The sequence below is a fragment of the Crinia signifera genome, chromosome 3, assembly GCF_055691185.1.
Source record: "Crinia signifera chromosome 3, ASM5569118v1, whole genome shotgun sequence".
NCBI classification, from domain to species: domain Eukaryota; kingdom Metazoa; phylum Chordata; class Amphibia; order Anura; family Myobatrachidae; genus Crinia; species Crinia signifera.
The window spans coordinates 14,284,555-14,309,176 of record NC_139219.1 but is presented as its reverse complement, the minus strand read 5'-3'; the positions used below and the strand labels follow the sequence as shown (position 1 = coordinate 14,309,176).

The window sequence follows — 24,622 nt, the reverse complement described above, 5'->3', positions numbered from 1 at the left end:
TGCCAATGCCAGGATCTTGTGGGTGGTTCTGCCGGCCAATGGCGTCGCATGTGATCCAATGCTGCATCCTCTGACTCTAAACAACCAGCCAATCAGCTCCTACCTGTCATTTTTCAAACACAGCCTGTAACATGGCAGGTAGGAGCTGGTTGTTTATCACTCTCCGTTTTATCACTTTTCGAAGAGTGATACATCTGGCCCTCAGCAGAGGATCACACAGACGCCTCCTACTGCATTACCGTATCGGTTGGACAATGTGGGGCAGCGGCGAGGGGTTACACCCATGGTCATGGGCGTTCACATGAAAGTGCTTGGCGTTCCCGCTCCGATCTCGCAATGTGGATTTTATGGAAAAGTGAATGACAGGAAATGACCGTTTGGAGGCGTTAATGGCGAATTATTTGCGACTGGCAGCAAAATATTAGTAATTCCATAAAACTCTTCCAATAACGATGTTCCCGGCACTAGCTTTAATAAAAGACGTGAAAACAGCTAATGCTCGATATACACTAACATACAATCCTAACTGTGAGGAAATACTGTATGTTTTACTATGTTTGTTTAGAATATTATGATTTACTACGGTATGATACGATTACGTTTCTAATACGCCAGCCTGGAATTTGTAGTGCATGTCTGCGACTGCTGTATACGGACTGTCGCACAATACAGTATATACTCTTTCCTAATGAAATATATGAAAGGCCTTTTTCATGGCCTTGAGGAAAAATTATACTTTTGGCGACACACGAAGCTTAATGCCTTCATTATCAACTGTCCCGCTGTAATCCGGAGAGGTTAATGGTGTAACGCCGAGAGAACGTTTCTTTGTCAAGGCAGAATCCATTCTGTGTGGAGCGGGAAGGGAAAGTGAATCCGGAACACACATGAAAGCATCGCCGTCTAATAAGGCAGAGCTCGCGCCTCTCACAGAGATCGTCGGGCAAAATTAGTTTTTTTGTTGTGATTCGGATAAATGTAGGAGAGCGGGAAGCGGAGGGGGGCAGCTGCCTGAATAATTCCATGTTGAGATGGTGAGATGTTATTGGCTGATACCAGAGTACTGGAGGCTGCTGCATTCATAGCTCGCTGCCTGGCCCCACATGTCTGCCGATTGTCAGCATGATAGCACAAAGGTAGCAACAGGCGGAATTAGGCACCGGACGCGGCTGCGGGATGATACACTGTCCATTATCTGTGTATGAAAGACAGACACGGGCCTTTGTTATTTATACAGCGACGGGCTTATTGCTGTCTTTCATGTAGGTATGGCGAGCCTGGCTATTTTACTTCACTCGGAAACCATTTAAAGGGCGGAAATGTGTAATGACGAAAATAATCCCTGTTTGTAAACACAGACTTCGGTACTCTTTACCTAGAACGGCGCCCATCGCGGTGATCGCGACATCGCGGGCAGTACATAAACGGCCGCGACGCGATGCCCGCGATCACCGCGATTTTCCCATAGGGAACAATGTTAAAAAGCCTGATTGACCGCGATTTTGCATTCAATGCCTCAATGCCCGCGATTTTCCCATAGGAATCAATGTTAAATGGGCTACAGAGCCCAAATAGGAAGAATTAACCCTTAAATGTCCCCCCAATTTTTGTACGCCACCCCACGATCCACGCCAACCCGAAGCGTGGCGAGCGCAGCGAGCCCGCGAGGGGCGGCGGTACGCGTCCTCCGACCTTTTCATGCCCTACTATCCACGTCGGCGTGGAGTTGAGAATAGAATAGTGTGGCGAGCGTAGCGAGCCACCGAGCCCGAAGCGTGGCGAGCGCAGCGAGCCCCGCGAGGGGACGCGGATACCTTCACAGGTAAACGCGTCCCCTCGCGGGCTTCACAGGTGTCCGCTTTTCGCCACGGATACCTGTGAAGCCCGCGAGGGGACGCGTATAACTGTGAAGGTATCCGCGTCCCCTCGCGGGGCTCGCTGCGCTCGCCACGCTTCGGGCTCGGTGGCTCGCTGCGCTCGCCACACTATTCTATTCTCAACTCCACGCCGACGTGGATAGTAGGGCATGAAAAGGTCGGAGGACGCGTACCGCCGCCCCTCGCGGGCTCGCTGCGCTCGCCACGCTTCGGGTTGGCGTGGATCGTGGGGTGGCGTACAAAAATTGGGGTGACATTTAAGGGTTAATTGTGCCTTTTTTGGGCTCTGTAGCCCATTTAACATTGATTCCTATGTGAAAATCGCGGGCATTGAGGCATTTTAAAGTAAAATCGCGGTCAATCAAGCTTTTTAACATTGTTCCCTATGGGAAAATCGCGGTCATCGCGGGTACACGATTTTGATGTACCCGCGATTTACCCGCGATGCCCGCGATGACCGCGATTTTTTACCCCCGACGCCCGCGATTCTAATCGCGGGCGCCGTTCTAGGTAAAGAGTACCCAGACTTCTAATGGATTCATTATGGGCCTGATTCAGGCGTGCTCGCTAGGCTGCGTGTATATCCGCCACCCTGCCGAACTCCCGCCCCTACTCCCTGGCTGCCCGATTCCGCTCACTAGCATGCGAGCAGATGCATTCGCTTACACTGACATCAGCCGCCCGACCTAAGCAGGCATTTATACACCTGTGTCTGCAGGGGTACGCCCATATAACGGGCGTCCACCCCCTGCCTGCCCATTGCCTCCCCCCATCCCGTAGCGAACGCCCCGGCGACTATGAAACTCGCGGAAGGCGTTCGATCTGTGGGTTTTCACATGGTCATATTCATGCATGCGCAAACCCCAAACATCGGATAGGTTAACGAATTTGTCCCTCAGTGAGCAGGACTGAATCGCCCCTTTATTTGTACTGAAGATATCGTCAGGACCTGTTTTATTTTGCCGCCATCCATGATGACCTGTACGTTCCGGCCTGGGCGGTTATGTGCTAATAGGGTGCAAGTTACCATTAGCCTTCATATAATATGGTGCCACATTGGGGGGGGGTGTCAAGAAAAGGACGCCATATCAGTGTACCGCGTCTCCATGCGTGACTCCACGACCTATTGGTTGGTGGGGTATGAAATACCGCCTGTATGTCGTATTTCACTATAGGCGGGGCTTAAATGAATGCTGGCCGCTGAGAAATCACGGGGGATGCGTTCAGATCTGAATGAGACCCTAAACCTTGGCGAGAGATAAAGTAATTGGAGATAAATGACCAGCCAACCAGATCTGTCATTTTTCAGACACAGCCTGTAGCATGGCAGTTAGGAGCTGGTCCGCTGGTGATGACTTATTAACATTTTCGTCAGCAACTCTGGAATTCTGGGAGAGTAGGCAGGCATGATTTACCTGTAGCGGAAGTTAGCCAGACGCGCCGCTGCGTCTTTCTATGCATTGGCCGCGGTAAATGCGCCTAGATGCAGCATCGAATCAACATTGCAAACATCGATCATAGCATCGGACGTCTGAGTAACACAGCCGCTGGGTAGCAGTCTTCCGTCTGGGGGAACACTCCCAGGGGATGATTGCAATCAGCTCGGTAAGATTACCGAGCACCTGTGTCGCCACCCCACCGAATCCCCTCCTACTGCCGTTTCGGAACGAAGACACACCCCCTCGCATGCCGCCGCTGCAGGAGAAATCATTCGATGCCAACTATCGAATGATTTCTCCTGCCTTCCCGAATATAAGTCAGTCTCAGCTGACTTATATTTGCAGCCGCCGGGACAAAGACAGGGCAGGCGGGTGACGTCATGTGACATCATCCGCCCGTTCCCGGCAGGCATCAGCCAACCCACGTTTACATGTGGACGCCCATAGCAACTCACCGCGTCTGTTCACAGTCGGGATTTGCACATGCGCAGAAATGCGAACGCGCAAACACCGGCCATCTGGGCAAATTCGGATCCCTACGAGTGATCCAGAATCGTACCCCCAATATTTTCTACCTGCAGCATGTCAATCATAGCATGTCAATCATCCAAGGCACCGTTACATAGCACACTTGCGCACTTTGCAGTTCTGTGGCCAGATGCACTAAGCTTCACAAGTGATACAACGGAGAGTGATAAACAACCATCCAATCAGCTCCTGCCTGACATTTTTCAAACACAGTCTGTGACATGGCAGGTAGGAGCTGATTGGCTGGCTGTTTATCACTCTCCATTTTATCACATTTGAAGCTTAGTGCATCTGCCCCGGATCCGTCGCCCAAGCGCGCTGAGCGCATTGCCAGGAGCACGCTAACGTCATGGTAATTGCCGGCTCCCATGGAGAATAGGAATACTCTACACTTGAGCATTGGAGTAAGCCCTGGCAATGCCCATGGGGAACATGACACTCTCGCTACAAATTGCAGCCTACTTCCACTGCGCCGCCAACTGCTTCATTTATTTAAAGTTTACATTTTTCCTCCCGAAATACTCCCATTTATCTAATAAAGGAACCACAACAGCGAGGGCACAACCGAGTTATCATTATTATATGTGTCACTTTTGGGTGCTTGGAGATTTTTATGAGATTATGGGGCCGTAAATGTGTCAAAGTGCGAAATGCTTCTCATTAACAGCACAGCGGGCAGACAAATAAGGGATACGGATGCTGTGCTCCGACCAATACAGCCGCAACACCTCCCTACAGGCGCCTTTCCCAGTGCCGCCTTCCTGCAGTATTCCCAGGTGGCAAAACACAATCTGGTTTTATCTTTTCAGCAATATGGCTGCTCCCGAGGCCCTGATCTGCCCAACTCTATTCACAGCGGCTGCTTATGGGGAGTCTGGTTAATAGATCTACAATATATAGGTCAATACCATAAACTCAACATGCATTAGGTCAATGAGTACAAAAGGTCATCTGCTGAATGGTCAACATGGGTCGGCCATTTTAATATTGACCTTTTGAATCGATCAACCTTTATTGTACGTGTGTGCCTTACACACACTTGCAATAAAGGTTGAGCGATTCAAAAGGTCAATATTAAAATGGCCGACCCATGTTTTCTGTGTTCTTTTTGCTGCCAGATATAGATTCTTTCCTTTGCCCACTCGCCCCACCCTGGGCAAGGTGGCTTGCTCCGCTTTACTCACTACAGGCTACTACTCCCAATAGATGTTTACGTCCGTGGTGTAACTAAATATTTTACGCCCCCATATCCCAATTTTTTTGCTCCCCCCGCATACATTTATTATACATTTTTACCTAAATGCTCGTTGCCAGGGGTTTCATGCTCATTGACAGGTGTTACATGCTCATTTCCAAGGGCAATACAGGTTTAGTATCCAGGAATGCATTGCGCGAGTGACGTCACCGGTGCGCGCGCAATGTATTCCTGGGACCGCTGGAGAGCCTGGAGAAGATGCCGGAGGCCTGCTGTGGACGCCCGGGGACTGCGTGGAGGCCGAAGGACCACCGGACACCATCAGGGGACAGGTAAGTATGCTAAAAAAAAAAAAATATTCCAAAAACCGTAAAATTCCCCTATCCGAAATACTCGTGGTCCCGAGCATTTCGGATAGGGGATACTCAACCTGTATATATATTTCAGGGGCAATATATACATATCGCTACCCAGAATCCATTACTTCCTGGTAGCGATATACGCTACCCTGTAGAACCTCTAGCATTTATCCATCTGTCTCCTCCAAGATGGTGGCCATTTTTGGAGTGACATTTTCAGCAGATTCCATTGAGATGGCCAGACCCATTGAAACCTGCAGAGGCAATGCGCTGCGGTGCCATGGTTACTCCACTATGTTGAAAAAACATATGTTAACCATTGAAAACGTGTTGACCCTTTTCGTGGTTGGGAAGTGGAACCCTATTATATCCCCCTTTGGTTACTATACAGTATGTGAGATTTGGTCTGACACTGAAATACAGAAAACGTTGACATGAAATACGGTTATAATTAGTTGGACTTTCACTTTCATTAATAAAAATTATATTTTTCCTCTTATATAATACCAGTTTGACTCTCATGTTTTTTTTTTTTTTACCTAATTCATGAAAATATGGGACCAGGGACAGCTTTTATTAGTTTTCATTATTTAGTTACTGGCGCGATATTGTGTCCCACATGGTAACCTTTGCCCCGGAGCAGAATCATTTCCTTTATTACTTTCATGCTGCCGCTGATCGACTGCTTCCAAGTTCCAAGCAATAATGTGACGGGCCCAAACAAAGGAGAACCGGAGTCTTATACTGTAGTTAAAGTTTTTATTTGTTTCCAGTAAAGGATCATAAAAATATCTTCTCCCTACGGCAGAATCATTTATAAAATACACATTCATGTACAATAACATATACTTGCAGTATACAACAGGTATATGTGATACAACATATCAGTAAGAAAAAAATCAGATGCACAAAAGGACAAAACAAATCAAATCTTTTAAATTGAAATATTCTCTAGTATTTCTGTAATTAGTGATATTTTATTATAAGATCATGTTGTGCATGCTAAATATTATTTATTTACAGATTGAGTATACCTTATCCAAATATCAATTATCCAAATATCCCTTATCCATAGTTTCCAGAATGCTATTTTATTTTTGGGGGTAAAAGCACTACTGAGGATATCTGTAACTGGCACTACTGGGGGCATCTGTAAGGGATGCGGTCATCTATTAGAATGAACTTAGGTCTACAGTCATTAAGTCGACCCCACTAGGTCGACTGGCAGGAAGGTCGACCTGACTTAAGGTCGACATGGGCCAAGGTCGACATGACTTAAGGTCGAATTTGCATAAAGGTCGACATGAGGAAGGTCGACTGGTCATAAGGTCGACATGGGTTTTTCACTGTTTTTTGAGCCGACATGTGCCGACAGGCGGTATTTCATGCCCTACCATCCACTAGGGCGTAGTGGGAGAATAAAATAGTGTGCCGAGCGCAGCGAGGCACCGTGCCCGAAGCATCGCGAGCAAAGCGAGCGATGCGAGGGTCCGATTCTCATTGCCAACTGTGTCCATGTCGACTGTGTCGACATTCGGATAAAAAAACAGTAAAAAACCCATGTCGACCTTATGACCAGTCGACCTTCCTCATGTCGACCTTTATGCAAATTCGACCTTAAGTCATGTCGACCTTGGCCCATGTCGACCTTAAGTCAGGTCGACCTTCCTGCCAGTCGACCTAGTGGGGTCGACCTAATGACTGTAGACCTAAATGCAGTCTGATGAATGATCCCATTCCATCTGTAACTGGCACTACTGGGGGCATCTGTAACTGGCACTACTGGGGGCATCTGTAACTGGCACTACTAGGGACATCTGTAACTGGCACTACTGAGGACATATGTAAATGGCACTACTGGGGACATGATATGTAACTGGCACTACTGAGGACATCTGCAACTGGCACTACTGGGGACATATGTAAATGGCAGTACTGGGGTCATCTGTAACTTGCACAACTGGGGGCATCTGTAACTGGCACTACTGGGGACATGATATGTAACTGGCACTACTGGGGGGCATCTGTATCTAGCACTACTGGGGACATGATATGTAACTGGCACTACTGGGGACATGATATCTAACTGGCACTACCGGGGACATCTTTAACTGGCACTACTGAGGACATGATGCATAACTGCCACTTCTTGGAACATCTGTAACTGGCACTACTGGGGACATGAAATCTAACTGGCACTACTGAGGACATCTGTAACTGGCACTACTGGGGGCATCTCTAACTGGCACTACTGGGGACATGATACATGCAACAGGCACTTAATATGTGCACGAAAATGATTCCTTGGTGTTGAAATTCAGAAACAGGACACGAACCTTGTTTCATGCACAAATACAATATGTTTGTGCGTATTTCATGTGGTTGATGTCTTTGTACAATGTGAATGCAAGATACCTCAAAATACCTAATTGAAATATAAAAATATTCCAAAATACGGAATAATTCATTATCAAAAATTTGTCTGGTCCTGAGCATTTTGGATAAGGGATACTCAACCTGTATTTATTGCCAGTTTCTTATACAGCGCACACATATTCCACAGCGCTGTACAGAGTATAGTTGGACATTCACATCAGTCCCTGCCCCAGTGAAGCTTACAATCTATATTCCCTACCACATTTACACGCACACACAGACATTCTAGGGTTCATTTTGTTGGGAGACAATTAACCTTTACTTAACCAGTATATTTTTGGATTGTGGTAGGAAACCGGAGTACCCGGAGGAAACCCACGCAAGCATGGGGAGAATATACAAACTCCACACAGTTAGGGCCATGGTGGGAATTGGACCTATGTCCTCAGTGCTGGAAGGCAGTAATGCTAACCATTACACCATCCATGCCACCCAAATACCGAAAGGTTTCTCGGTCGTCTGCGGTACATAGTGGCTATGAGGTGTAACCCAAACTACTGTACTCAGTCCATCCCTTTGTACACAGCCACCGGAGAGCTGTACACTGCGCATCAGAGAACTTTATAGGGCATCGGAGAGCTGTATATTGGGAACTGGAGAGCTGTATATTGGGAACTGGAGAGCTGTATATTGGGAACTGGAGAGCTGTATACTTGGCACTGGAAAGCTGTACACTGGCTATCAGAGAACTGTATACCGGGCACTGGTGAGGTGCACACTTAGCACTGGAGGTCTTTATACAGGGCATTGGAGAGCTGTATCCTGGACACCAGAGAGGTGTGTACTAGACCTTGGAGAGCTGTATACTGGGCACCAGAGATCTGTGTGCTGGGCACCAGGGATATGTATACTGGGCACTGGTGAGCTTTGTACTAGATGAGCTTTGTGCCGGGGCTAGGTGAGCTTTGTAACGGGGAGCTGTATACTGGACACCGGGGAGCTGTGTGCTAGACACCGGGGATCTGTTTACTAGACATTGGAGAGCTGTATACTGGACACCAGAGAGGTGTGCATTAGACCTTGGAGAGCTGTATACTGGGCACCAGAGATCTGTGTGCTGGGCACCAGGGATATGTATACTGGGCACTGGTGAGCTTTGTACTAGATGAGCTTTGTGCCGGGGCTAGGTGAGCTTTGTATCGGGGAGCTGTATACTGGACACCGGGGATCTGTTTACTAGACATTGGAGAGCTGTATACTGGGCACCAGAGATCTGTGTACTAGACATTGGAGAGCTGTATACTGGGCACCAGAGATCTGTGTACTAGACATTGGAGAGCTGTATACTGGACACCAGAGATCTGTGTACTAGACATTGGAGAGCTGAATGCTGGACATCGGGGAGCTGTGTACTAAACACCGGGGATCTGTGTACTGGGCACAGAAGAGCTGTGTACTGGGCCCCAGAGAGCGGTACAGAGAGCTGTGTACTAGGCTTCGGAGAGCTTTGTACTGGTAATTCAGGGGCTGTGCTTTGGGGCTGTACTATGATGCTGGAAAGCTGCATAGGGTGGTTGTTTTGTCAGAGGTGGGCATTGCTTCAGCAAGAGAGCTGTAGGGCATTGGTGAAGTGTTGTGGCCCTTAGTGTTCCATTGCTGGGTGCTCTATGAGCCACGTACCGGCTGTGCAGCGGTAGTGGGAGGCCGCAGGCTGGAGTTATATACTGGCCCTGGATGGCTGTACAGCGGCACTTAGTGGTTTTATCCTGGTCCTTAACTGCTGCATGCTGGGTAAGCTGATAAATTGTTACTACATAGGGAATATTACAGAACTGCCGCTGAATAAGGTAATGGATATTAGATGTTGGCAGAAGGCTGGCATTTGTCATGGGTCAGGATGCCCTCTTCTTCCTGCCCCGCAGTATGGTAACTGGCAGTGATGCAGATTCTATGAGATTATTTTAGTGTCCTCAGTTTTCCTGGTCCCGGATAATCATTGGGTTTTAGAAAAAACAATGCTTGGAATTTATTAAAGGAGACTACAGCGTGTAAGAAACCCTGGGAACACAGATTTGTGTATCCGAGGCATTATCCTGGCTAGGACAAGTCCTTGTAATAAGAGGTTCGTAATGGACTTTGCCCCTATTGCGGCAGTGCCAGTCCTGGCTGTTATACGTCATGCTGATTACAGCAGCCTGGATTACCGTAGGCCGCTGAAAATCCTTTTTATTGCCTTGTTTCTTGAGTTTTTTTATTGCTTAACAGTCCTGCTCCTTACCAGGCTGCTCATTGCATACACAACCTTGTATTTTCTTCTAGTATCTTCTCTTGGCCACAGGTTCTCAAACTTGGTCCTCGACCTCGGGACCCCACACAGTGCATGTTTTGCAGGTCTCCTCACAGAATCAAGTAAGATAATTAGCTCCACCTTAAAATGTGTCAGTGAGTAATGAGTGCACCTATCGGGTGACTTAGAAAACTGTGTGGGGTCCTGGGGACAGAGTTTGAGAACCACCGCTCTAGGCTTTAATCCAACAGTTGTTTTACAACTGGCTTATAACTGTGGGCCCACAAAACATTGAGAAAAGTCTCCAACTACTGTACCAATATAGAAAACATTGGTGGGCAGTGGTTTCACTATGCCTATACAATTCATTGGTGGCCAAATGTGGTGGTGGTTAAACTGTGCACAGTTGCATTCATTGGTGGCAGCGTACTCACTTCACCGTGTGTTCCGTGCAGTGGATGGAGCGGAAGGGTGGGTGAGCAGGATGGGGAGCGGGGGCGGGAGTAGGGGATAACTTGCCCATACACACTAAACGATTTTCAGCTGAGTGTATATGGGCCTTTACGGCCAGATGTATCAAGCTTCAAAAAATGATAAAGTGGAGAGTAAAATAACAGCCAGCCAATCCGCTCCTACCTTTCATTTTTCAAACCCAGCCTGTAACACGACAGTTAGGAGCTGATTGGCTGACTGTTTGTCACTCTCCATTTTATCACGTTTTGAAGCTTGATACATCTGGCCTTTAGAATTTTAGTTACAGTCATTATCATTGTGGAACAGATTGTACAGTAATACAGGGACATTCATTATTTCTTTCTTCCCTAAGTGAACATATGTTTCTGTGTAGCAATCGTATTCTGAGCAAGAGATTCATACGTAATTGGGGGGGGGAAGCAACTTAATACAGAAAATCGGCCACGCAAAAGTGTGTTTTTAGATTTCAAAGTACAGATGGAGCAGCTCCTATCTATCCGTCTGTCTGTCCGTCCGTCCGTCTGTCCCTCCCTCCCTCCCTCCCATATCTATGTAATCCAGGGGCATTTTTCCGGGAATTGAGATTGAAAGATACTCAATCCCGGGATTCCCGGGATCTCGGCATTTGCATCCCTAAGAAAACCGCCGCCTGTCCCCCACATTTACTTAATTGGGGGAGCAGTGGAGCCAGGCAGGTGGCAGCAGAGTGGAGGGAGACGGCAGTTGTGACGCCGGAGATGCTTGTGTGCAGCCGGGAGAGGTCGTATGGTGGAGGATTCCAGTGGCAGAGACGCAGCGGTGCGGCATGCGCAGCGTGATTTGGTGATAGGTCACACTTCGCAGGCGGCACACTGGGTCGGGAACAGCTGGTATGGCCCAGCATTAGCACTAGCAGGGGGTTGTACACAGGCAGGGAGCGGTATGCAGGCAGGGAGCAGTATGCTACCAGGGGGTTGTATGCAGGCAGGGAGCGGTATGCTAGCAGGGGGTTGTACGCAGGCAGGGAGCAGTATGCAAGCAGGGGGTTGTACGCAGGCAGGGAGCGGTATGCTAGCAGTGGGCTGTACGCAGGCAGGGAGCGATATACTAGCAGGGGGCTGTACGCAGGCAGGGAGCGGTATGCTAGTAGGAGTTGTACGCAGGCAGGGAGCGGTATGCTAGCAGGGGGTTGTACACAGGCAGGGAGCGGTATGCTAGCAGGGGGTGTACGCAGGCAGGGAGCGGTATGCTAGCAGGGGGTGTACGCAGGCAGGGAGCGGTATGCTAGCAGGGAGCGATACGCAGGCAGGGAGCGGTATGCTAGCAGTGAGTTGTATGCAGGCAGGGAGCGGTATGCTAGCAGTGGGTTGTACGCAGGCAGGGAGCGGTATGCTAGCAGGGGGCTGTACGCAGGCAGGGAGCGGTATGCTAGCAGGGGGTTGTACGCAGGCAGGGAGCGGTATGCTAGCAGGGGGTTGTACGCAGGCAGGGAGCGGTATGCTAGCAGGGGGTTGTACTCAGGCAGGGAGAGGTATGCTAGCAGGGGGCTGTACGCAGGCAGGGAGAGGTATGCTAGCAGGGAGCGGTACGCAGGCAGGGAGAGGTATGCTAGCAGGGGGCTGTACGCAGGCAGGGAGCGGTATGCTAGCAGGGAGCGGTACGCAGGCAGGGAGAGGTATGCTAGCAGGGGGCTGTACGCAGGCAGGGAGCGGTATGCTAGCAGTGGGCTGTACGCAGGCAGGGAGCGATATACTAGCAGGGGGCTGTACGCAGGCAGGGAGCGGTATGCTAGTAGGAGTTGTACGCAGGCAGGGAGCGGTATGCTAGCAGTGGGTTTTACGCAGGCAGGGAGCGGTATGCTAGCAGGGGGTTGTATGCAGGCAGGGAGCGGTATGCTAGCAGTGGGTTTTACGCAGGCAGGGAGCGGTATGCTAGCAGTGGGTTGTATGCAGGCAGGGAGCGGTATGCTAGCAGTGGGTTTTACGCAGGCAGGGAGCGGTATGCTAGCAGGGGGTTGTACGCAGGCAGGGAGCGGTATGCTAGCAGGGGGTTGTACGCAGGCAGGGAGCGGTATGCTAGCAGGGGGCTGTACGCAGGCAGGGAGCGGTATGCTAGCAGGGGGCTGTACGCAGGCAGGGAGCGGTATGCTAGCATTGGGCTGTACGCAGTCAGGGAGCGGTATGCTAGTAGGGGGTTGTACGCAGGCAGGGAGCGGTATGCTAGCAGGGGGTTGTACTCAGGCAGGGAGAGGTATGCTAGCAGGGAGCGGTACGCAGGCAGGGAGAGGTATGCTAGCAGGGGGCTGTACGCAGGCAGGGAGCGGTATGCTAGCAGGGGGCTGTACTCAGGCAGGGAGAGGTATGCTAGCAGGGGGCTGTACTCAGGCAGGGAGAGGTATGCTAGTAGGGAGCGGTACACAGGCAGGGAGCGGTATGCTAGTAGGGAGCTGTACGCAGGCAGGGAGCGGTATGCTAGTAGGGGGCTGTACGCAGGCAGGGAGCGGTATGCTAGTAGGTGGTTGTACGCATGCAGGGAGCAGTATGCTAGTAGGGGGTTGTACGCAGGCAGGGAGCGGTATGCTAGCAGGGGGTTGTATGCAGGCAAGGAGAGGTATGCTAGTAGGGAGCGGTACACAATTATGGAGCGGTATGCTAGTAGGGGGCTGTACGCAGGCAGGGAGCGGTATGCTAGTAGGGGGTTGTACGCAGGCAGGGAGCGGTATGCTAGCAGGGGGTTGTATGCAGGCAGGGAGCGGTATGCTAGTAGGGGGTTTATGCAGTCAGGGAGCGGTATGCTAGCAGGGGGTTGTATGCAGGCAGAGTTGGTATAACCCCCTCCTGCATTTGCATTGCTAAGGTTTGCATAGCCATAGGTTAAATTGCTGCGAGCAGCTTATTATATGCGATCCAAGCTGAATCAGTGCCCTCAGGCAGTGGGGCCCACTGAGTATTTATGCTGTGGGTCAATACAGCTCTCTGTACAGTACTGTAGCAGCATTGACTCGATGTACTGTAATAATTTCCTGCATGATTTATCAGCCTCGAACATTTGAATAATCTTGGAACATTTCTGCTTAAAACACTTCTCGAGGGCATTTGTTCTTCTGGCACAGAGTGTACATGTTCAGGAAGGAGAAAAGGGAAAGTAGACTCTTATTTGTCTTAGAAAATATAACTTTTAATAATAATTATTTTAGGAAAGGAATTGTTTGCAAACCTCAGTTATTCCACACGTTATATGTCTATGTACATACAGTATAAACAAGGACAAACAGTGCAGTAATGAAACACAATTCGGTGGGGCGGCATTAAGATGCTTGCTAGGCAGGAATATACGCTGCTTCGCGAGCAAACCTGAATCAGGCGCTGAGTGTATATGGTCACAATAGGATGGTAAGTCCTGCGGTGTCTTACCCCCACAGAGTATTTTTTCCCTGTTTGTAAGTCAAATGTTTTTGGTGCATCCCAGAGTTGTGTGTGTGTGTTATGCACACACACACATTCATTTTTATAGTCTATCGGCTGCTGTATCGGCAATTGTTTGAGTTGAGCGTACCCTATCCGGATGCGCTTGATGGCGCATGTGCAATTTCAAGCGCCAATGCTATCCCTCTGCTTCTAGTTCTCAGACTTGACGACTCTTATAGGAGTCCATGCCCCAGATGTTAATTCTAGATAGGCACGAAATGCGGACAAGATACTGTTTTGTGGCAATTTTCACAAATTCCCTCGGCACTGAAAGGGTTAATACCATTTATTTTTCTTATTGTTTCTCAGGCAATGACCAGGCGACTGGCCGAAGTTCTTCTCCATTCCTTAAGTGAAAACTGCTACTGGTGTCCATCGGAAAGTCCTCTGCAAACCAACGGAGAAGAGACTTCATTTCCTTACAACATTCTCAGCCAAAAACCACAGATTCACTCAGGAGACCAGTAAGGGACCCCCCCCCCCCCTTTCATGCCCCCACCTCACCCTACGCACACATTGCATCGCATACCCCGGGGAATTTTGCTATATTTAACCCATTGATTCAGCGGCGCCCTCTCAGTAGCACTTAACAGGCTAATTGGAATCTCCAACCCGTACTGATGAGCTTGAACGAGAGCGAAACAGTCTGTCCGTAGGGGATAACCTGTCTGTATAGTGCACTGAATGGCCAGTCGTCATGTTAACAGTATTTTAGAGGATTTTGGACTCTAGCTTAATTGCCTGTAATGTAAACCACTTCTCATGAATATTTGTCCTAATAACCTATGGGGAATCGACATAATGTCATTCCTGAATACATTAACATTTTGCGCAAGGCAGTCGCAGTAAGGTTGGAAGTAAATAATCCAGATATGCCTTAGCAGGTATTACTTATGTGGAGCCCAGTGAAGGTATTAGGTGGCATATGAATCATGCATTGCTTGTGTTCTGTTACCGCTCTCCAATGTAACACTTGTACAGAGCCCCAGCGTATAACCTAACTCTGCTCTCGTGTCTGTTTTTAGCCTGTATTGCCCGAAGGATAACATTGAGGAGGCTCTTCTGCTTCTCTTGATCAGCGAATCAATGGTAAGCCACAAGGGCGCAGCTGAAAAGATGATTTTTTTTTATTTTTATGCCATTCAACAGCGTCGTGGTGCGCGGCTGCACCCCGAGTCCCTCACATGAACATCGCATGTCTGCAGAGTAATATTTGCTGCTGTGAATGCAGCAGAGTTGCAGTGACGCCGCTGAGCATGTGTCTGCATTTGCGTTGTGAAATCCAAGCGAGGTGTTTGTGCATTGCTTAATGGTAGCGCACACCAGCAGTGGAAGTCTCTGAAGCAGGGTGAGCAGACCTTTATTTGCCTGAAGGTATTGCTGAACTATACTCGCTCTTTTCCTGTAGCATACGGTATGAATGAATCCGTGGCATTGTAAATAGTTGGTGAAGAAATGTCTAATGAATGGGGATGACCCACTTTAGATTTGGATTCGCCAGCTAACGATTACAGAGTCTTTAACTGTTTATTTACAGGCATCGCATAAAGGTGTAGAAAGTGGCGGAATTAGACATTTTGGGTCCCCTGTCAAAAAAGTTGCTGCCCCCCCCTCTAGATTAATTACATATTGTTTTATCTACATGCTCGTTGCCAGGGATTTCTTGCTTGCTGTCAGGGTTTTCTTGCTCCTTGCTAATGGTTACATGCTCATTGCCAGTGGTTTCTTGCTTATTATCAGGGGTTTCTTGCTCCCTGCTATGGGTTACATGCTTGTTGCCAGTGGTTTCTTGCTTTTCACTAGGGGTTTCAAGCTCATTGTCAGGTTTCTTGCTCTTTGCTAGGGGTTTCTTGCTTCTTGGTAGGGGGTTATATAGTCGTTGCCAGTGGTTTCTTGTTCATTGCCAGGGGTTTCTTGCTCCTTGCTAGGAGGTTACATGCTCCTTGCCAGTAGTTTCTTGCTCATTGTGAGGGGTTTCAATTTCATTTTCAGGGGTTTCAAGCTCATGGGGTTTCTTGCTCATTGCCATGGGTTTCATGCTCGTTGCCAGGGATTTACCTGCTTGTTACCAGGGGTTTCAAGCTCGTTGTCAGGTGTTTACATTTTCGTGCCAGGGGGTTACAGGCTTATTGACAGGGGTTTCTTTGCTTGTTACAAGGGGGTTATAAGCTTGTTACCAGGGCGTTACATGCTCCTTGCCAGGGGCTTCTATGCTTGTTGCAAGAGGGCTATATGATCATTGACAGGGGTTTACATGTTCATTGCTAAGGGTTTCAATGTTTGTTGCCAGGGGGTTACATGCTGTTGCCAGGGTGTTACATGCTTATTGCCATGGGGTTACATGCTCACACTTTCAGCAGGTAGTGCTGTACACTCTGCACTCCCTTGATAGATGTTAGAGGTCCAATAGATCCACTAGCATCTGTCTCCACCAAGGCGGAGGCCATTTTTGGATGGTCGTTTCAGCAGATTTTATGCAGACGCCATTGCTTGAGCTGCGGTTCCCTAGTCTCGCCACTTGTTGTAGACGACTGGAGCTAAAAGTAATCTTAATTTGTTAAATTGTGTATGAGGTCTCCCTAGTAGTCCTTGTACTAATTCTAAAGAAAAAAAAAAGGAAAAGCAGCGCTTATATTTTACAAAATCAAGTACATCAATGAAAAAAAGGTATTATTTAATGACACGTTAAATGCATATAAAAATCACACAAAATCAATCAATTAAAAAACCTTTTGACCCATATGTGGGTTATAGTCACCACTGAGTTGTTGAATAGACCTGCACTGATCTAGGCTGTAGCCCAGATTATGAGGAAGTCCATAATGGTCCGCTTGGTATGTTCTGGCTGTTGCTTAGGTCAGTCCCGTTGGCAAAAAGGTGCGAATTAGCCAGCCCGGGGTACCTTAGGGCTTTATGTGGTCAGATGTCCAGGACAGAAACGGCACAGGTCTTCCACAGATTTTTGGACAGGGATCAGAAGTATAAGCAGGTGGTCGACAATCTCCTGGTGTGGATGGATACATTTTTCCAAGGCTGGGTCCAGAAACACCAACGCGTTTTGCTGTGCTAACTCACAGCTTTATCAAAGTGTGCGTTAACCTTGATTTAGGGCCAGGGTGGGAATGGAACCCATGACCTCAGTGCTGTGAGGCAGTAATGTAACCATAACACCATCCGTGCTGCCCCATATATATAACACATGGTGATAATAGAACCCATGACCTCAGTGCTGTGAGGCAGTAATGTAACCATTACACCATCCGTACTGCCCCGTATATATAACACATGGTGGGGATAGAACCCATGACCTCAGTGCTGTGAGGCAGTAATGCTAACCATAACACCATCCGTGCTGCCCCGTATATATAACACATGGTGGGGATATAACCCATGACCTCAGTGCTGTGAGGCAGTAATGCTAACCATTACACCATCCGTACTGCCCCGTATATATAACACATGGTGGGGATAGAACCCATGACCTCAGTGCTGTGAGGCAGTAATGCTATAACCATTACACCAACCGTACTGCCCCGTATATATAACACATGGTGGGGATTGAACCCATGACCTCAGCGCTGTGAGGCAGTAATGCTAACCATCACACCATCCGTGCTGCCCCGTATATATAACACATGGTGGGGATAGAACCCATGACCTCAGTGCTGTGAGGCAGTAATGTAACCATTACACCGTCCGTACTGCCCCGTATATATAACACATGGTGGGGGTAGAACCCATGACCTCAGCGCTGTGAGGCAGTAATGCTAACCATTACACCATCCGTACTGCCCCGTATATATAACACATGGTGGGGATAGAACCCATGACCTCAGTGCTGTGAGGCAGTAATGCTAACCATTACACCATCCGTACTGCCCCGTATATATAACACATGGTGGGGATAGAACCCATGACCTCAGTGCTGTGAGGCAGTAATGCTATAACCATTACACCATCCGTACTGCCCCGTATATATAACACATGGTGAGGATTGAACCCATGACCTCAGCACTGTGAGGCAGTAATGCTAACCATTACACCATCCGTACTGCCCCGTATATATAACACATGGTGGGGGTAGAACCCATGACCTCAGCGCTGTGAGGCAGTAATGTAACCATTACACCATCCGTACTGCCCCGTATATATAACACATGGTGGGGATAGAACCCATGATCTCAGTGCTGTGAGGCAGTAATGCTAACCATTACACCGTTCGTACTGCCCCATATATAAAACACATGATGGGGATAGAACCCATGACCTCAGTGCTGTGAGGCGGTAATGCTAACCATTACACCATCCGTACTGCCCCGTATATATAACACATGATGGGGATAGAACCCATGACCTCAGCGCTGTGAGGCAGTAATGCTAACCATTACACCATCCGTACTGCCCCGTATATATAACACATGGTGGGGATAGAACCCATGACCTCAGTGCTGTGAGGCAGTAATGCTAACCATTACACCATCCGTACTGCCCCGTATATATAACACATGGTGGGGATAGAACCCATGACCTCAGCGCTGTGAGGCAGTAATGCTAACCATTACACCATCCGTACTGCCCCGTATATATAACACATGGTGGGGATAGAACCCATGACCTCAGTGCTGTGAGGCAGTAATGCTATAACCATTACACCATCCCTACTGCCCTGTGTATATATAACACATATATATATATATATATATTCCTAGTTTGTTATATGATCGACGCGGGTTATTTTTAATTTTCCGTTAACATACATAAGCATGTATAAAAACAAGAGCCCCGGTTGCTAAATATGTTCTCATATTTTGTATTCATATTAGAAGTTGCTTATGTGTTTATTTACAACTTTGGTTGATAAAATGATCAAGATTGTAAAAAGATGATCCAATTTCTATATACAGGCTTTGTATAAAAAGTAATGAGACCAAATTTGGGAAAAATATTTACTGTTCGTCGACACACTTCTGCCAATGAGTTGTCCACGCTTGGGGGGCGCCCTGAAAGTTATTTTACAGAACGTCCTTCAAGCAGCGAGTCAAAGTTGCTTTGACATCTTCTACGGTCCCATGGCGGTGTCTTTTGAGGGCTGTCTTCACTCAGGGGGGAACAGGAAAAAGTCCTCACACCCCGCTCACACCGAAATCTCTGCACATTACACCTGCCCTACCCGCAGTGCATTATGGTGTAGTCCAGGTGCACAGTCACTGGCTCGCTTTTGGGACCTGATTCTGGTTCTGACACGAGCGCTGCCCTGTTTCTAGGCTGCAGGTATACGCCTTGGAGATATATTTCTAAGCACATATGTTTGCCATGGATAAATGCTGCACTTAGCAATGCTTGAGTACAGTAATAGATTACCGATTGCCTGCGCTGCAGCGCGTCACACTGAGTAATCATGTTATAGTGTAATCATAGAGGAGTTATAGAATACAAAGCTCTTCTCTCTGCCTAGGATCGCTCAGTGCTTCTATGGGTTATACAGAGCATTATCATTACGGCAATCAGTCAGTCAGTCTGACAAGAAGTGTAATAAGATTACTATTATATGCATTCTAGGAAAATATTGTATCTCAGGAAATGTTTCAGTGTTTATTGGAAAGGTTTAAGCCTTCCAATATACACTAATAACATAGGGGGTTATTCTGGTTCACTCTGTAAGGCACAATCACTCTAATGGACAAACCCATATGCACTGCAGGTGGGGCTGATGTAACATGTGCAGAGAGAGTTAGATTTGGGTGTTTTATTGTTTCTGTGCAGGGTAAATACTGGCTGCTTTATTTTTACCCTGCAATATAGATATCAGCTTGAAGTACAAACCCCACCCAAATCTAACTCTCTCTGCACATGTTACATCAGCCCCACCTGCAATGCAGCATGGTTTGTTCATTAGAGAGTGATTGTGCCTTTGCGAGTGAACCAGAATAACCCCCATAGTGTCATTCTGCATCTTTCTATGTACAGTAGGTAAGCTGCAACGGGCAGGGCCCTTCATCCTCACGTTCCACTCCTAGCCCTACCCATGACACTGGTGTCGTTCAGGCTCATAAGTATCAAGTATACAGGGGTGGGGTCCTGAGGTGCACACCAATTGAGAGGTGCGACCATGCGGAGACCTTTCAGTAGAACTGAACAAAGTCAAAGTTGCCGGTGCACAAATCAAACTCCCAATTTAGGGGGTTATTCTAGTTCACTCTTTCTGACAAAATCCTTCTTAGATGGACAAAACCATGTGCACTGCAGGTGGGGCAGATGTTACTTGTGCAGAGAGAATTAGATTTGGGTGGGGGTTTTACTTCAAAGTGAGATCTATATTGCAGTGTAAAAATAAAGCAGCCAGTATTTACCCTGCACAGAAGCAAAGTAACTCACCCAAATCTAATTCTCTCTGCACATTTTACATCTGCCCCCTGCAGTGAACATGGTTTTGTCCATCTAAGAAGGATTTTGTCAGAAAGAGTGAACTAGAATAAGGCCCTTAATGAATATTGCAATAAAATTTTGCATTTTTAGCGAGGTTTTTCGCTTATTTATGGCCATAAGTAACGGCTTGCCCACCGCGTCTAGTCGGGCAAGTCCCTAACATTTTGGGGGGTACAAATCTAGGGCACAGGGCACCCCAAAACGATGCAGCCGAGTGACCCCAGGGCAACACAAGACTGAAAGAAATATATAGTGAAACAAAGTGAGGATAGGTTAGTGAGAGAAGCTGCTAAAAATAGCAGGGGTAAGTAAGTGAGAGGTAACAAAAGGAGAGATAAAGTAGTGAGAGGTGAAGTAGTGAGGTAAAGGTGAGAAATTAATTACATTGAAGTATAAGTATCAAGGCATGGAGAGAGATAAAATACTAACCAATCAGCTGCTAACTAAAATGAAGGGAGCTGATTGGTTGATGCTTTATCTCACTCCAAGATTTGATCAACGTCCCCCAAAAGTCCTGAACTTCCTTCCCGTCCCTGTGACTCTTCTCCACGTCCATGCCAAGATACAAGGGGGAAGTGCATCAAGCCTTGGAGATGAATAAAGTGAAGTAGTTGCACAAAGCACCCGACTTCTCTACTTTATCCCTCTCCAGGGCTTGGTACACTTCCCCCACCGTGAGTTACTGACTGACCTTGTCCCGATCCTGCCCTGTCTGTTTGTTTAAAGCTCCACGTGGTGCTGCTGAATAATGAAGACCAGCAATCTGACCCCCCCCTTCCCCCGACACCCCCATTGCACCCATTCCTGTTTTCATTCACCCAAACAAGTATCTAAATCGTCCTGGGGACATGGGGCCTGATTCAGGTTCATACTTACCTTTCCGAATTCGGTCCGGGGTCCGAAGGTGCAGGTCTATGAGTATCGGTGAGTATACGCGCGTGCAGACCCAATGTGTGACCGCCTTTGGCGACTATCACAGTGGCTGAGGCGTTCGCACGCAGCTGGGAGGGCAGGGGGCTGTCGCATGGGGACGCCCACAAAAACGGTGGCTGTACCCAGAAAACCACTGAGCGTCCCCGTGCGAACGCAGGCGCGGCAAAGTCTGCACGGGGCAGCCCGTCCTGTTCTCACCCATTTCAGAGGCAAATAGCAGTCAGTCTAGGCTGACTTTTATTTGCAAACGGGGAAAAAAAATCATTTGATGGTCGGTGACCATCGAATGATTTTTTCCGCCGTACGCCTGCATGCGAATGGATGTGAAAGCGTTCACAACCATTTGCATGCCGGCACGGACATTCGCATGGGGGCGGGCATTCGCTCATCAGCGGGTGGAGTTTACAGGCTCGATAAGTAGCGTATGTATGCTGCTTAGCGAGCCAACCTGAATCAGGCACATGGACCGGAGGTTTGCTCACCTATACACTATGCAATGCCCTTCTCAACACACTGAGGGCGGGATGTATTAATTTACATCGCCGCCCGGCCGCCGCGATGACAGCGCATATGTACTAACATTGCGGTGCGGTGACGGAGGCCCCCCCGCGATACCTGTAATGCGGTGTGCGGGGGGTCTCCGTCACCTCCCTGATGCCTCCTCCTCCTATCATGCCGGGACAGCTCAGCGCGGCTGTCCCTGGCGCCTCCGCCCCCCTCCCCCCCCTGCAGCCGGAAGGACGTTTGGCTGCCTTGCTAGGGGAGGAGGGGTTTACCTTCTGGGTCCAGGAGTACCTGCAGAAAGGTAAGCCGGAGGGAGAGGGGTCGGCGGAGGCGGCAGGTTTGCGGCAGAGGCGGCGAAAAGAACCCATTGGCGATACCCTGCTATGCGGTGATGCGGTGGCAGGGGAATCACACATTAGGAAATGTGGTAAAACCCCTGAAAACGGGGGTTTTACTGCATTTTTAGCTTAGTACATCCCGCCCTGAGGATGGCCCACATTCCCTCTCGCAGTAAAACACCAACCCTACACTCACGCCCAATCTCTATTTGCCTGCCCATCCCCACTCACCCACCCTGCCAACCATCAAAGTACCCCATCACTGGATGAAGTGGAGGTGCATAGTGTCCTCAGAACACAGCAACCCTGGCTCATCCACTCGCCCTCATCGTTGATCATCTGGTAAGGATGTTTGGCTGGGCATTGAGGATTCAATAGCCCAGTTTTTTTCCAATAGATAAATAGACATGCAAAATGAAACCTCATGTATTCAAAGCTTGCAGATACAGTAGGCGGACACTGTCCATGTGCTTCTGGGCGGCTGGTCTGCTGCAATGGCTAGGTGAATTGGACAGTTGGTAGTGGGTCTGGTGTGTGGCCAGCTGACACTGGTTATGGCAGGGGAGATACAGTAGCTTTATTATTTGTCATGTGACTTATGGAGCATCCTCCTAATGTTTAATTCAGACTGCCACCATCGAGAGGACAACATAGACATGCTACTTACATAACTGTAAGAGATCAGGGATCCAGACCATCTCTAATAGTAGGAATCCAATACCTGGGTCTAGTAATAGGAATCCACATCAAGGTGTGATAGTAGGAATCAGTATCAGGGTGTGATAGTAGGAATCCGCATCAGGGTGTGATAGTAGGAATCCGCATCAGGGTGTGATAGTAGGAATCCGTATCTGGGTGTGATAGTAGGAATCCGCATCAGGGTGTGATAGTAGGAATCAGTATCAGGGTGTGATAGTAGGAATCCGTATCAGGGTGTGATAGTAGGAATCCGTATCTGTATCTAGTAGTAGGAATCCGTATCAGGGTGTGATAGTAGGAATCCGTATCAGGGTGTGATAGTAGGAATCCGTATCAGGGTAGGATAGTAGGAATCCGCATCAGGGTGTGATAGTAGGAATCAGTATCAGGGTGTGATATTAGGAATCCGTATCTGGGTGTGATAGTAGGAATCCGTATCATGGTGTGATAGTAGGAATCCGTATCAGGGTGTGATAGTAGGAATCCGTATCAGGGTGTGATAGTAGGAATCCGCATCAGGGTGTGATAGTAGGAATCCGCATCAGGGTGTGATAGTAGGAATCCATATCAGGGTGTGATATTAGGAATCAGTATCAGGGTGTGATAGTAGGAATCCGTATCTGGATCTAGTAGTAGGAATCCGTATCAGGGTGTGATAGTACGAATCCGTATCTGGATCTAGTAGTAGGAATCCGTATCAGGGTGTGATAGTAGGAATCCGTATCAGGGTGTGATAGTAGGAATCCGTATCAGGGTGTAATATTAGGAATCAGTATCAGGGTGTGATAGTAGGAATCCGTATCTGGATCTAGTAGTAGGAATCCGTATCAGGGTGTGATAGTAGGAATCCGGATCAGGGTGTGATAGTAGGAATCCGTATCAGGGTGTGATAGTAGGAATCCGCATCAGGGTGTGATAGTAGGAATCCGCATCAGGGTGTGATATTAGGAATCAGTATCAGGGTGTGATAGTAGGAATCCGTATCAGGGTGTGATAGTAGAAATCCGTATCATGGTGTGATAGTAGGAATCCGCATCAGGGTGTGATAGTAGAAATCCGTATCAGGGTGTGATAGTAGGAATCCGCATCAGGGTGTGATAGTAGGAATCCGTATCTGGATCTAATAGTAGGAATCCATATCAGGGTGTGATAGTAGGAATCCGTATCTGGGTGTGATATTAGGAATCCGCATCAGGGTGTGATATTAGGAATCCATATAAGCGTGTGATATTCGGAATCTGTATCTGAATCTAGTAGTAGGAATCCGTATCAGGGTGTGATAGTAGGAATCCGCATCAGGGTGTGATAGTAGGAATCCGCATCAGGGTGTGATATTAGGAATCCGTATCTGGATCTAGTAGTAGGAATCCATATCAGGGTGTTATTCGGAATCCGTATCTGGATCTAGTAGTAGGAATCCATATTAGGGTGTGATAGTAGGAATCCGCATCAGGGTGTGATATTAGGAATCCATATCAGGGTGTGATATTAGGAATCTGTATCTGGATCTAGTAGTAGGAATCCATATCAGGGTGTGATTGTAGGAATCCGCATCAGGGTGTGATATTAGGAATCTGTATCTGGATCTAGTAGTAGGAATCCATATCAGGGTGTGATTGTAGGAATCCGCATCAGGGTGTGATATTAGGAATCCATATCAGGGTGTGATATTAGGAATCCGTATCTGGATCTAGTAGTAGGAATCCATATCAGGGTGTGATATTAGGAATCCGTATCTGGA

At 48.1% G+C, this 24,622-nt stretch overlaps 1 protein-coding gene across 5 annotated transcripts in view; it reads left to right on the top strand.

Annotated features, from left to right (window-relative positions):
• Positions 1-24,622, top strand: part of TTC7A (tetratricopeptide repeat domain 7A) — a 368,146-nt gene that overhangs the window by 67,343 nt on the left and 276,181 nt on the right. For all 5 annotated transcript variants that reach the window (XM_083175293.1, XM_083175295.1, XM_083175292.1 and 2 more), the window contains exons 7-8: positions 14,291-14,445; positions 15,007-15,070. In XM_083175293.1, coding sequence (XP_083031419.1) covers positions 14,291-14,445; positions 15,007-15,070 — 219 coding nt within the window. The remainder of the gene's footprint in view (positions 1-14,290; positions 14,446-15,006; positions 15,071-24,622) is intronic.